The 15,732-nt window shown below is 41.6% G+C and overlaps 1 protein-coding gene across 1 annotated transcript in view; it reads left to right on the top strand.

Moving 5' to 3' along the window:
* The first annotated feature begins 2,419 nt into the window (after positions 1–2,419).
* MAP1B (microtubule associated protein 1B) overlaps positions 2,420–15,732 on the top strand; it is a 71,645-nt gene continuing 58,332 nt past the window's right edge. The window contains exon 1 of the mRNA XM_063453756.1: positions 2,420–2,721. Coding sequence (XP_063309826.1) covers positions 2,541–2,721 — 181 coding nt within the window. The 5' untranslated portion in view covers positions 2,420–2,540. The remainder of the gene's footprint in view (positions 2,722–15,732) is intronic.

Raw genomic sequence — 15,732 nt, 5'->3', positions numbered from 1 at the left:
TACTCGATGCTTTCCTATGGACGTTCAGTGTCTTCTCACTGTGATTTTCCCAGTGAGAATCGCGGAAGCTCCTCTAGGGGCTTTTAATGAGACAGCCACTAGAGGCTGGATTAACCCTCAGTGAAACATAGCAGTTTCTCTGAAACTGTTCATCGACATTGAAAGTCCAACATGCAACTAAAATGAACTAAAGTTTCCTCACTTTTTTTCAAACCAGAAATTGTACGTGAGGTGGCTCCTGGAAAAAAAATGAGGACAGGTTAACTTTTTCTAAAGCTGCAGACATATCTGATTTTGGGAATGTGTGGTATGAACTACAGGCTAGGAACTGTCCTTTCGAAATCTAAGCAGCTGAGACTCTCATCTGTCAAACTCGACGTGGTAAAGGTGTAAAGCAAGTTTTGGCTACCAAGTTTGGGGAAAGAAGTCACTGAACTTGTAGCTCCAAATTTCCTTTTTAATTTTTTATTATCAATAAAATTATATTTTATACCATAATCCACTATCAATGCCTATTTTCAAATTTCACATACATGTATTTGCAACAAGATGAATTGGACGCACAGGAACAGATGATGTTGTGGACCTTGCTCAAACAAGCTTACATATTATTTATATATGGTGCATCTTTAAACCATAATTCAATATGACAAATTAATTTTCATGTTTGCCAAATTCAAAGCCAGGTTTTATATATTTCATTCTACGTTCCTATATTTAATTTAATATTTGCAATTTTTCATCCCTTAAACACTGTTTTCATATTTCTCTTCCTTTGGCCTCCCTTGCCATATTGCATCCCTCATGTGCAGGAAATACAGCTGCAAATGTAACTTTACTCATAATAGGGATCTGTGTAGTTCAGAACCATTCTGGAGTGGTATCAATGTATTAGCTATTGAAAGCGCAACAGAAAAGCAAACCTGTACAGTGAGACTCTTTGAATGTTTACTTGTATGACATTCAAGTCAGCATTGGTGGCATGTATTAATATGTTAATATATGCTTGAAAAGACACATTCATCCAGTTCAAAATGGCACACATCTCCATTTTTTCTGTTCATCCAAACAAAAGCCAAAAAATATAATTTGCAGCGATTTCTAAACGAGAGAAAACAATCCATCTTGACTCACTTTTGTTCATATTTATTTTCTGCTCTGTTCCATAAATGTTGGAGTGCCATGGGTTTCGATTGTACTGCCTGGAGTCAGGACGTGAAATGATTGGCAGACAGCGGTATTCTGGCAATTGTCGCTTGGTGGCACCGGCTATGATTTTCTCTTGAACAATCAGAGATTCCTGTAAAATGTGTTTTCTCACTGTAAAATGATGTAGAGTTATGAGAACTAATATCTCTCTTTCTCTCTCTCTCTCTCTCTCTCTCTCTCCACATATATACTGGCATCTCTCTTAAACATTTAGAGGAATACTCCAGGCACCATAACCACTGCTGTACACTGTATTGTTTGTTGTGGCAGGATTGTTGTGCCCCCATTGTAAGGACTCGAACACTTTAGAACAGTTCGGCCTCTTACCTGGATTCTGCTGATCACTGCTCCCCGCCACCACTACCTCAGCCAGAGAGCCGGATCCTGCTTAGGAGCTTCTGTTAGCTCTCCTAAGCTAGGCATCGCAGTGCACGGCCAGCTCATTGGCTGAGAGTGTCGGCTGATCCTGCTCTCTGGCTAAGGTAATGGAGGCAGAAAGCAACATGTGGCAGACCCCAGTTTGACTCTCTAAAATGCGTGGCTGTCAATGCACTCCTAGCACCATAACCACCATAAGAGCACTGTAGCGGTTTAGGTGCTTGGATTGTTCCTTTAAAATAATAATAGTTAATAATAGTATTTAAATAAATACAAAACGTATTTACAATAAATAGATTCAAAACACCACCATAATTACGACAGTAAAAATAGTTTAACGGAAAGCTACTTTTAACATTTTAATAAAGTTTTCTTTCCCTCTCATATATTCACCTTACAGGACCTCTGTGAAAATAACACTTCATTCCTTCAAACAGGCAGCAATGACAGTGCTAGAACTAATAATTCTGCAGCACAAATTTACTGTGTGAACTTTCATTGGAATTGCTCAATTTAATGTTTTCATAATTACTTTATGAAATCCTTAAATCGTTTACACTGCAAACATGAACCAAGCTTTAACACTGATTTTTTTTATTTATTAAAGAACCCCTGATTATCCTCCCAGTTATAGAGGAGGGGGGGATCGGTGGTCCTTCAGAAGATTCTGCCCCCCTGGGCTCCTCTGTATTGTGTGCACCTCTCTCCTTTCTCCTTCCGGGGGCTATGATTTGCTGCAGATGACATCAGATGTGGATGCTGTTAAATAGACTGCAAGCTAGTATGATTCTCCTCCCAGTATCCCAGCCCAGACGCCTATTATAAAAGGCAGGCAGCCTCCCCTCCCCGACTCACTCCCTGTCTGCTCTCAGCTACTGTACCTAGCAGATTGGGGGAGGAATTTTACCCAGGGACAGAGCCAGGCAGCTCAGGGAGGGGGGCAGTTTGCAAGGATGGCTACTCTGGTGGGGCCAGGAGCAGACATCGACCCTGCAAAGAGCATCCTTAACCCATCTTCAACCTCCCCATCGCTATCACACAGGTTCCTTGACAGTAAATTCTACCTGCTGGTGGTGATTGGAGAAATAGTGACAGAGGACCATTTAAGGTGTGCCATCTCTAACATTGAAAAAGGTAAGACACAAAAGGAACTTTCAATCTGTCATTTTGTTTCTCTTCAATTACTAAGCTTTCAGCAAAACCACTGGTTGCTATTTATTTCTGCTTGTAGCCAGAGCTGATTCTGTGCTTTGCCTGGGAGGAAAATTGTCTAGGATGGGATGATGCTGCAAATAAATGTTGCCAGGAAGATTATGATGTAATTTTGGGGAGTAATTTTGTTGTTGTTAATGATCAGATGTATGCAATATATGGATTGTTGTATAAAGAAAAATATATAGATTTTTTTTCCTTTTTTTGTTGGTGGTTGGGGGGGGAACAAAGACAATGTGATGCAGCCACTCCCTTTTTTCTGTAGAGACTATATGGTGGGCTGCAGATCATCTAACAGTTGGCAAGGAAGCAGCTCCTCCCACACTGAGAGCTTCACACGAGGGAGACAGCAGTGAGCTTGAAGAATACATTGTGTAACATTGTTCATGCAGGATAATGGGAGGATGATCTGACATTCTGGATACAGTGTTATTTAGTGATGTGCAGGAGAGAGAACGCTTTGGTTTTACTTTGCAGTTATACACAGAGGGGGCTTGCAATGATGCACATTTAGCTGATCTGATGGACAGCTTTTAATGAGAATGCAGCAGATAAAGTGTGTGGATGGCCAATTGCACCTAGATTGGTCCCTCCTAGGTTACAGTGTGCTTGCAATCTTTATAATTATATCTCATTCCCTGGATCCCATCACAAGGACATATAAAGATCACAGGCTCATACATAGTGACCTAAAAGGCAGCATGCGGGTACATTGCAAGGGCACACAGTCATAGAGAGGACACATAGATCCCACACAGTTACATATTGGATATTACCAGAAATCCACCACTGAGCGACCCACCTACACTGGGAGCCAGGGATCAGCATCAGGACCTGTCATAGAGCAGATAGGGAGGAAAGGCTGCGCCTTATCCAGGGCACCCCACCCTGTATGTTGGAAGCCACATGCTTTCTGTGAGTTATTGGTATTACCCAGCTGCCCTCGGTTCCCTATCATGCTTCTAGATCAGTTTTATTAGATCAGTTTATTTAATGATACATAGTATGTTTATAATACAGTATTGGAATATCTGCATAGGAAGCAGCAGGCTGTGATGTCCATACTAATGAACCTGGCAGCATTGATACTCTGCATTGTGTATTAGTGGGTGGCTGGATTCCCTGGTGGCTGTGGTGCCATGCCTGTGGCTCACGGTGCCCTTGCGGCAGGGCTGTGTGCTTGCTGGAATGACACTTGAAGCAGAGATGCCGGCTGGTGGGCGTGGTGCACTCCGCACTGCGGTCCCTATGGCAGCGCACAGTGGACAAAGAGCGTTCATGCAGGCAGCGAATAGAACGCGGTGACTGCCGCTCTGAGCAATGTGTGCAGCATGGAACGTGGGGGATCGTTACTGTATCAATCACTGGCTGAACATTCTGACACCATCATAGCATCCCCACACAGCAATGGAGCTCTCTGCAACAGTCTGGTCCACACTGTCACTCATCACTCTAAACCAGGCAACCTGCAACTCCCATCCTGCTCAGGCAGCCAGGCATTTACATCCAGGGATCAACCATCTAACAAGAGCAGACTGAGCACAATGATATGGAAATAAATCAATTAATAATAAAATATATATATTTTGTATTAGTATATATATATATATATATATATATATATACACAGCACGAATTAAATAGATCTTCTAAATAACAAGGAATTCTGCAACACATTCTCTTAAATATAATAATTTTCAATATTTCAAAAAAATAAATGCCAAATTGCTTTATTCCATATAAACTGTATGTGGCGCGTATTGGCCTAATGGCAAGTCGAATTAGCTGGTTATAAATGCTGTGTCATTATTTGTAAAAGTCCTTGTAATTGTATTGCAGATGTTTCAATCCAATATTTCTTACGGCTATTTTTATATCAGGATTTTTGAAAACGAAAATTACAAATTTAATGAAACATAACACACATTGTAGGAATCACTGATACTGTAGATGACACACCCATGTTTTATTGCCAGCAAAAGAACAAACATAAATAGTTAATAATCTGATTTTTTTTTTTTAAATCCTAAATTAAACCCTTGTTTGTCCTACGAGTTTTAGAACTGTAACTAATTTGTAATGGGTAATAGCACAGATCCCGACAGCAAGTTTACTATTATAATGTTTTGGTTTTTAGTTTACTTGTAAAGCGCCATCTTGTCTCATGAAGCCACACCCCTGGCAGCTAATGTTAGGCACGCAATATCTGGATAACCCAATCAGGGTTAGTCACCAAAGTGTGAATTGTAGAGAATTCAGAGTAAATATCAACGTTAATTGAAAATGCAGGACAAAACAACTGAACATACAATAACTGAATATTATTTATTTTTTTTTACCAATTTTTATTCTTTTTATTTTGAGTATGTTGAGCTGAAATTTGAAATTCACTCTGAATTCGCTTTAAATTCCTGACAATTCACACTTTAATGAGTTTTTGAATATGTAGAATGCTTGGGATAAGAGATGGCAGGGCCCACACCCTGTGTTTCACTGCCTCTGCCTCAGCATCCCTCTTGCTGACTTGCTTATAATAGCACTGCAGCCTAGAACACAGCATTTTCCTCATAGTAAGCTCAACTAAAGGCCTTTCTGTACAATAACATGATACAGTTACTACTACATTGTCACATCTAGTCTGATGTCATCACATATATAACAGGAGGGCGGGTATTGAAACTGGGTGCTTAGTCTAATGTTCAGGAGGGCGGGTATTGAAACTGGGTGCTTAGTCTAATGTTCAGGAGGGCGGGTATTGAAACTGGGTGCTTAGTCTAATGTTCAGGAGGGCTGGTATTGAAACTGGGTGCTTAGTCTAATGTTCAGGAGGGCGGGTATTGAAACTGGGTGCTTAGTCTAATGTTCAGGAGGGCGGGTATTGAAACTGGGTGCATAGTCTAATGTTCAGGAGGGCGGGTATTGAAACTGGGCGCTTAGTCTAATGTTCAGGAGGGCGGGTATTGAAACTGGGTGCATAGTCTAATGTTCAGGAGGGCGGGTATTTAAACTGGGTGCATAGTCTAATGTTCAGGAGGGCGGGTATTGAAACTGGGTGCTTAGTCTAATGTTGTAAGTTGCACCTGATCAGTTATGTCCAATTGTCCATCTGTCCTGATTTTACACAGCAAAATCCTCATCGAGGTATATGCATCCTCTACTGTCCTTTATGTAAAATCAAATGTTTTTCTAAATTATTTGAGGCCCAACATACTTAGTCACATTAAAGTGAAAAATGTTCTTGAAGGTCCCAAACTGCAATAACTAAAGCAAGATATCAATGTTTTACTCCAAGAAACTTTATAAATCACATGCTGGGCATTATCCACGAAACTGAATTGGAAAAATTCATAAAATGAACAAGTCTGCCGCTCAGCTAGTTTGGTGGGAAATTTGCAATCCTCTTGTTGATGGTCTACGATTCCCATTTAAGTAAAGAAACTCAGCAGGTTGTGGTACAGGAGCAGATTGGAATAGTTTTGTACCACTAGAGCTGGAGTACAGCCCATGTTTGCTTCAAAATGTCTGTGGAGAGTTATTGACTGTGAAAGGAATTGGACAGAATTGACTAGGGAAATGTAAATATCTAGACTAAAGTAATCAAACTGGAAACATTCTGGCTATTTATATTCATTATTTTATCCTACAATTATTTCCAACTCTACACAATTCCTGTTTTAGTTAAATACCCTCTTCCGTGATTATGTTGTTTAATATTATTGATGTAACAAAGTCCTTTATAACATCGTTATTGAGCAAAGCAGGGGAATATGCATAGTGAATATTTTTTTGAATTTTTGGGGGCTGTTTTTACCAAGGCCACATGGTGTTAGAGGAGTAGCTCTAAAGGGCCACAGTGCAAAAATAAATGGATTCTATTATTACTATTAATCCAGAGAACAATCTATGGGTCACTTGAGACTATGGAACTACAAAAATATATGCTTAAGTGTAAAGCAAAGTGTGGCTGTTTGTGTGTCAGCCACACCCACTGCACCTACATATTGTGTATAAGCACGTTTTGTGCACCTAAGTATGGTGAATAATCCCATCAGGGTCAATCCTAGGATCATGGCCCTGTAATAAATGTTTCATTCAAAGTATATAATTATAAATACAATAACCCAATGTCTTTGATGTGTCCATGTTTTGGAATGTTAAGTGGATATAACACTCCTGAATCATCATATACGTGGGATAGCATTCTTGTATATGTAAAATGGATTGTTCATCCCATCACGTTTAACAGAATACAAAGTATAAGGGTGTGTAGTATCACATGTTATTTTTGGAAACACTCGTCCAATAGATCGATACCAGACCCCTCAAATAGTAAAGTGAAAGTATAGAATGTTTTAGAATAATGGCATATATTCGCTGTCTGTATCAGGAGAAGTTCTTTCTTTGAAGTTCTTTTAGTTGCTTAATAAACAAAGTGTGAACTGAACAAGGACCACAGTTGGCCTAGGCCATATTTACTGCTACCTCATTAGCCAGGTGTGCTTGTTTACAATTTTAATAAAATTGACTGTGATGGCGAATAGTTCAGTGGTACTGCACCCGGCATTGCATTACATTATAGTTAATATGAATCGGTCTCTGGGGCCCCCTGTGTAATGGTCTTCAGGCAGTCATTCCGAGTCAATAAGCAAGTAAGGAAGAGGAAACATGCTATGACATCATTCATTACTCTGGTCTTCTTTTTCGTCTCTAGATTGGCAGCCTCTCTATTGCGCTAATGTAGTGTGATGCGTAGGGGAGTGTATGTCCTTCTTGAACCAAACCCAACATCTTGGCTGACTTTGAATAAATGTCATGGAATCCATGTTTTGCATGTCCGATTTGTTTCACAATAGATTTGGAGTGCTGTATTTCTCAGACAGGGCTGTTGTTTTCTAATACTATATATTATATGTATTGTATATTATATATTTGAGAGTTATTTAATTATTGCTATCTATGGCATGATATTGGCTATATTATTGAAGCAGGTTGAATTATGTCTCTCCTTAGGCAGGATACGTTGATGGCCCTCCATTGATGGGAGAGCTCATACAGTTCCAAGTAATATACCTTGCCTATAAACTAGTGATTTTATCTGGTCCCAACTTGTAAATTGAGATGTCAGAATTGGTTTTAGAAATAATTGAACAATTGGGGCTAACAGGTGATTGATTTGCTTTAAAAAAACGTGGCTTGTTAACGCCGGTTCAAATAAAAACAATTCATGGAATTGGATATAAAGGTTAAACAAACCGAAATGTGCACTCTAAACGCTAAAAGGTCAGTCCAGCCCTCGTTCCCACAACCCGCTGTTTACTAAGAGGCATACGTTTCAAACGTTTGTTTTGTATTATAGCTTCTCATAGTTGAAATGTTTGTAATGTATATATTTAAAAGCAAAATTTTTATATATAAGCTAGCGGGCATAAATCAAGGTGTTTTTGCAGTTTTTACAACGTTTCTCTTGATATTGAAGGTAGCTGGTTGGAGGATGACTGAATAATAGGAGTTATAGTTCAACAATGGCTGTGAATGTGTCCCTTTTCTACCTATTATCCTATTATCATTTCATTTTTGTGTTATTTAACTTGGTTAACTAATTCCACATTGTGACTTGAGAATTCTGTTCAAATTCTTTATATCACACTCATTTCCATATCTTAGTTCACTATTTTTAAATCAAAGGTTCCCAGTAAGGTGAGCAACACAGATGAGGCAGTTCTGTCTGTACGTCATATTACCAATTAGAAAAAGGCTTGGAACAGACTGGATCCTGAAAGAGAGATGAATCAACAAACAAGGCCTAGAAAGAGATATAAAGGAAGCAACTGTATCTGAGAGCAAAGCTGGGGGAGAGGGATTTGAGCGAAAAGTTGGAGATATACTTAAGAAATAGTTTGTAAGAAGCAACTTAGAAAGAAAATGGCTAAAAATATATATATATTTTTTTTTAAATGGAGAAATGCTTGTAGACAGAAACTCGAAGATGGGGGGATAGCTGAGAACCAAAAAGGACGAGAAACCTGGGAGTGCGAATGAAAAAGAGAACAGAGAATAGAGAGGAACTTACTGAAGGAAAAAGGCTGCTGGTCTAAGCCAATCAGTAGCTCCACATTCATAAAAAAACAGATGTTATGTTTCTTAAACCATTTTGTGAATGGGAAGATACTGATTGTCTGAAGGCGTCAGCTGACCACTCTAAGCCAATCTGCGGTTCCCCGGCCCACTGTAGTCCGAGGCTTCTATTCTTGCATATTTCTGAAAGTGGATACGGGAAGGGGCAGAGCAAAACTGCACTTGAGAAGAGAATTTGGGGTTAAAAGATTGGTAAACAATTTAACCATAGGTAAGCCAGCGCCAGGGACCTCTTGGCACCATACCAAATGAATTTTGATGAAATTGTTATGGTACCTGGAATGTTCCTTCTAGTAGAGGAAGTATGGAAAAGAAACTCAGTCCAAGGTAAATAAGTGTTACCAACCTGACCCAAACGACCTGGCAGAGAAGCTGTGAGATTTTGTGTCCATATTAGCATTTTGTATGAATGAAGATCTCTTTGGATAGTAAGAGGTTCCATATTTTTGTCTGGAAGTTTCCCTCACAGACCGTTATGGGAAACACATTTTACTGTATGGGGATATATTTTACTGTATGGGGCTATATTTAGCTCGGCTCCATTTCCCTGCTTGGCAATGCATCCATTCTGACATCACCTGATGATGATGTTGTTGTTGTGTCATTGATGGGGGGCCAATTTGTAGGCTTGTTGGGTGGAGCCCTTTTATGTGCATATTCTAACATTTAAACTGCATTGAGCTGAAATCTCTGAGTAACACTTACACCAATGGGGCTATCTCCATCAAACGCACATCCGTCAGCAGCTACCGTATGTGAATTGTTAATGAGGTTACATTCTGCTCCACTTACAGAACAGTTACTTCATGGCAGTGTTATTGCTCTGTTGAGATGTGACCATAAAATGAACGCCCTGTGCACTAGTTAATGTGATTTTTTAATACAGTGCTGACTTCATCTCAGATTGTGCAAAGCACAATTCAAATGCTTATTGATAAAAGTTGATGGGTTATTGGGTTATGTATTGTTTGACATTAATTCAGCCGCTTAAAATTCAGTGGATATTATGAGTTTAATTACATAAGGTTTCTTTTTTTTTTTTTAATTTATAATTTTTTATTGTAGCATAGAATTTGTACAGTTATCATCTCACATAGTTTTGCTACTTTTTAAATGCAACCTTTGCATATAGAATCACAGGTAACAGGTAAACATAACAGTCTAGGTAAAGCATAGGTATAATGATATACAAATAGTTATACATAATATTTCTAACTCATGGTTGCATGGTATTAGTAAGACAAATTAACATTTGCTTGTTAGGGATAGCTTCCTTTTGGGGGGTATGAGCAATCTGGGAGGTACATGGTAATGTGGTTTGTGGGTGGTCTATTGGGCGGTGGGCCCGCTGGAGAAAGATTTTAGGGTGGGATCGGACATAGAGCAATGTCTGAGGGTGATAGCCTAAGGGATAGACTTCTGTTACATGCAGTCCAAGTTTTAAGGTACTTGCGGTATTCAGGATTTCGGCTGAGGAGTACCTGTAGGACCGCTCGTTCTTGGGAAGAAGGGTTGGATTCTCTTGATGTCCCATATCCTGGATGTGGTCGCTGGTGTCTTTGCTTCGGAGGTAGTGCTTGTAGTGGCTTCCAGGGATATTCCCAAGGTTTGCAGAAATGCTACAGAGTCACTTGCTTGGGTGATGTGTATTATTTTGCCTTCATTGCTGGCAGAGAGCCTGCACCCTGGTCCCCATCTGTATTGTATCCCCTTGGTTCTCAGTACTTGGGTGACTTCTTTCATGGAGTGTCGCCATGTGACTGTTGCCCTGGAGAGGTCATTATAGAAAGATAGCTCAGAACCTTCAAACTCATATGTGTTAGCTTCTCGGGCGGCTTCTTGTACTAGTAGCTTTCCCCGGAGAGATTGAAAGCGGATGAGTAGGTCCCGTGGGACATCAGATGGGGCTCTTGGTGGTTTAGGTATGCGAAAATGAAACTCCAGCAAGATGGATTTTGCTTTAGCTTGTAGTAGCAGGGAGGCTAGTAATCTGCGTAAGTAGTGTGTGATCTCAGGGTCTTGCACAGCTTCTGGTATCCCCCTTATCCTGAGGTTTCGCTGGCGCTTAGCGTCTTCCAGTGCCGCCACTTTATTTTCCAACATAGTGCTGGTCTTCTTCATTTGGACCATTTCCCTTTGTAGGGTTTCAATTTTGGCTGTTGTAGCAGCTTCATTCACCTCCACGGCCTGTATGCGGGCTGTCATGGCGCCCAGATCTTCCCTGATTAGGGCCACGTCTGCTGCAGATTGAGCTTTAAGCTCCTTGAGCAGATGGAGGATGTCTGCTTTGCATACCGGCAATTGTTCAGGAGGTGGAGTACTCTCTCTTCTAGTGCTCTTTCTCTTTGTCGCTGCTTCAGCGGCCTCCTCCATTCTGTCTTACGAGGAGTGTTCAGAGGCTTCCCGCGTGGGCGCCATCTTGGTAGGCCGCGGCGTTGCTCTGAGTAAATCGCCGATATTTTGAGAGGACGGCATCGCCTCGTTATGGAGCTGTTTGGACTTGCGTCCCATTGTGTTCTGACCAGCGTTGGTAGTGATTGGGCTTTTCTGAACTGCCGATTTCGTCTTTTGTAAGTGGATTTCTCCCGGAGCTCAGTGCTCGCACGTCTGCTTGGGTTGCTCGCTAGCTCTGCCCCTCATTACATTAGGTTTCTGACGCTCGTGTTTCAGGTCCATACAGTGCTAGATCTACTTTTTGATAGGCAGTGTGTTCTCCATTAAAAAGTGGGTTGTTGGAGAGTTTAGTTGTGATTTTGGTATTTTTTTTAAGGTGGAATTATTCAGTGAACGGGTTACATATTGCCTTGATTAACCTTCCCTTTTTCTTCTAGACTTTGTCCATTGATTTTATCTCTTCCCTCCTCTGCATGTCCTTTTTTTTTGCCGGCTACACTAAAAGCATATTGTTGGTCATGCATATTTTATAATGTCGAAGTAAGGCCATCGCAGGTGGGAGGTGACCTAGTTATGGACTTGCAATGGTTCCAAGGGCGCAGTATTTTTTTGCTGAAAGAGCTAAGCTTTTCTGCTCTGGAGAAATGATCAGCTGGAAAAACTGCACAATATGGCAGTTCTGCCACATGAAGGGCACACATTGCATTTGCAACTGTGAATTCTTGTATCTATTTAACCACTTCGGTCTTCATGTTGATGAAATAAAATATGGAAATTTAGCAGGTCAGCCCAACAGATCATGCTCTTGCACACAGTAGCCAAATGGAGGGTTTGAAACTTTTGACTTGTGGGACAAATATGAAAGAATGTAAGTGTTTTGAGTGATAACCTCACAGATCTCTGTGTGAAAGGTTCTATTCAGGGTTATGCATGCAGTATATGGTTTGAGAGATTCTGTTTCCCAAAACTCCACTACCAAAGACGGTGACAGGAACATGTGATAAGTGTTTTGAGCAATGTCGCATCTCAATCCAGCTAGCACTTGCTCATGTGGACACAGTACATACTCATCATTATCTGGCAGTGTGCTCAGCCCTAGATACTGCAATATTTCAAAGGGGCAAACTGGGCCAAGAGGGAGTAAGATTAAAGTGAGTCCACCAGTGGAAGTACAAACCCACATAGTGCTAGGTTGGCACGGTCCTTGCATAATTCCTACCTACTGCCTCACTTCTGTGGTGCTGCTGTGAGGCGGTGGCCCACAACTCTTTGCAGTGGAGGAATTACCACCTGTGCAGTCTGTGCGACTGTTGTGGAGTCCGCAAGCTAAGGGGGCCAATTGAGTAGCTCATACATTTAGAGCCACCTGATGACTATCTTTGATCTGGGTCCCGGTAAGAATGTGCTGCCCTTTAACAGCGCGACCGGGCGCCCTACTGAGTCATTTTCTCAGAGGACAAATCATTTTCACAAGTACAATTTACTTCCTCCCAGCTTACCAACAAGCTACATAGGGATAGGGAAAGGGAGGACAATAGACTTGACTTCCACCAGTCAGATGCCAATGGACCCCAGGGAAGCCACCCTCCAGCACCAAAAATATATGGAAGCAGGGGGTGGCTTCATTAAAATATAACCTTTATTCGATCCAAAATAAAACGGTCAACGTTTCAGCCTGATACACCCAGGCTTTCCTCAGGACACCTATCCAAAATAAAACGGTCAACGTTTCAGCCTGATACACCCAGGCTTTCCTCAGGACAAAAGCCTGGGTGTATCAGGCTGAAACGTTGACCGTTTTATTTTGGATCGAATAAAGGTTATATTTTAATGAAGTCCTTGGAGTGCTTTCCATCTTCACTTTGCTTTATATTTCTATGTTTGGATTTAGCACCGGGCATTATACTATTTTGTTTTGGGTGGAGTGCAAGATTTTTTGGTATTTATATATATATCTATATATATATATATATATATATAAATATAAGTCGAAGTGTGAATCTAAATGGTAAAACTTGCTGGAAGATAAAACCTCAAAGAGTCAGGGTAGTTCCGCTGGAATGGGGTCAGATCAGAGTATTCTTAGCAGTCATATATGCAACAGAAAGAGAGAACTAATGGTGCAGAAAATCCCAGAATAACATGAAAGTAAATAAAACATCTATGGGCCTACTTACAATTGATAGAGCTTGACCTAGCTCTAGTCTGAATGGCATACAGTGGGGGGGCGGGGCCTGACCGCCATGCTGACCGGTCGCAGGCCGGAGAGGCTCCTGGCTACTTTGGTCCCCAATGGCACAAAACTCTTCCATCACCGAAATCTGAGTGACCGGAGGCAGTCATGAGCACCCAGGCAGAAGCCGGAGCCACCGCAGTCCCTGAGATCAGGAGTTCCAGAGCCCCCAGGGAGCGATATGGGACTTTGGGGCCTGCGGCCTACGGGGGTGGAGAGCGGGACGGACGGCCGCCGTCCTGCTTGCGAACCTGGCCACCCTGTGACAGCCTCGGGATGCGCCTCGAGGGCCTCGCCTCCCCCCCCATGGACCGGGGGGGTTATCCCGGTCCCCAGCGGAGGGTCACACTGCCCTACTAAGCTATGCGCTAGGAGCTAGGGCGCTAAAATGGCGGCGCTGCGGCCCACAATGGTTGAAGCGGCCTCGCCTGTATGCAGACGGAACCACCTAGCTGAGCATCACCCAAACAATCCTGCCTTCCGACTGCGAGGCGGGCGGGCTGGGGCTGGAGGTCGAGGGTAGCGCTGGCTGGAGGGGCCCTCAGAAGCTCCACTCACTCACCCACTCTATGTCCCTGTGGTCGGATCTGACAAGGACCGATTGAAGAGGCCCACCGGCGGTAACCCTGCTAACCTGTTGACCCGAGCCGACACCACAGCCACAACGCCCATCGACTACCCTCAATGCCCGCACACACCTAGACACCACTAACCGAGGCACGAACTAACACCATGCAACTCAGTGACACTGCAAAACCGATGGAACCTGCAGCACTCTGTGAACTGGGACAAGCACAGGGACAGAACCATACACAGCGATTTTACTGGCAAGCAGAATACCATACCAGACGGAATCAGCTAGGCTAACATGTGGGACTGATACTGGTCTGGACTCTCTCCTCAACGACCTGGTTTGCTAATTTAGCCCTTAAAAGTCACACACCGAAGCTTGAATGTCATGTAGTATGTATTATGTTCTCTTACACCTTGCTAACCCCTGCTACTGAGATTAACATAGTAAGAGCATAGCAATGAGGATAGCTAGGGCCAGTGTAACAATCTTGCCTCTTCCCTAGACTAAGCCTGAATAATGCTATTTGGATACCAATATCTGATCTCCCTTATTGATACTGCTTAGTGTGGAAATTACTCCCACAGGATTCCATTCACAGTTAATGTAATGTATTCTCAGAATAGCTGACTAGTCTGCAACAACTGGCTTTTGCCATATGATGAATGCTTAAGCCATAGCCTGTATACCACGAAAATTTACCGGGCACTGTTTTTGATTGTATAGCTATCGTTATATCCACGCCTGCCACAGTCTACCTTACGCTAATGTAACCAAACGATAGAAGAAGTCATTAAGGCTCACCAGCATGTACCCAGCTTGATTTTGTTATCACAATACAAAAAATATGTGCGTACCTTCTAAATGCTACATAACAGTATACACTCTTGTATGTGAACGTTGTCTAAAAATGCTGTTGTGGCATCAATGTCTTGCGATTGTTAAACATGCACAACAAAAATAAAGAATTAAAAAAAAAATGAATGGCATACAGTGGTACAATCCCCACTTATTGGATATGTAAGACGGTGTAGGTAGATATCATCGGTATGAAGATCATAAAAATATAAAAGAGACAGCAATAGTGCTCACAGTATAAAGGGTACCAGGAGTATAGAATAAAGAATAGGTACTCACATTTAATTGGGCAGACTAACTGCTCAATGTGTAGGCGTAAGTGGTATAATCCACATCGTGGATTCTTTTGGAATAAGCCTCACTGGAACTTAAAATCGGATGCCAAGTAGAAAATATTAAAAAAGTAAAATGGCACACACAGTGGAAATAGGCCAAAATACCTTTCTTAAAATACAATTTAAAACAAACAGTTAAAATATCCACAACGCGTTTCACCAAAGTGGCTTTCTCAAGTGGAGGTAGAAAAATCAAACCTGGCAGGCATAGGTTTATATAGGGAGTGTGGGTGTGGTTTCTTTAAATTTGGCACCTAAATGACATCATAATTGATTTTTTTGACTTTAAAAAAAAAAAAAAAGTATGCAAAAAGGTCTGGCATGATAGTAGACCAATGGAGGGACTTGTCTATAAAATTTGGAAGCAAAAATAAGCTCTAAAGGGGAGAAAAAAAATAGATCACATG

The sequence above is a fragment of the Pelobates fuscus genome, chromosome 5 (assembly GCF_036172605.1).
Source record: "Pelobates fuscus isolate aPelFus1 chromosome 5, aPelFus1.pri, whole genome shotgun sequence".
In the NCBI taxonomy this organism is placed as follows: Eukaryota; Metazoa; Chordata; class Amphibia; order Anura; family Pelobatidae; genus Pelobates; species Pelobates fuscus.
This window is presented reverse-complemented; position numbering and strand designations above follow the sequence as displayed.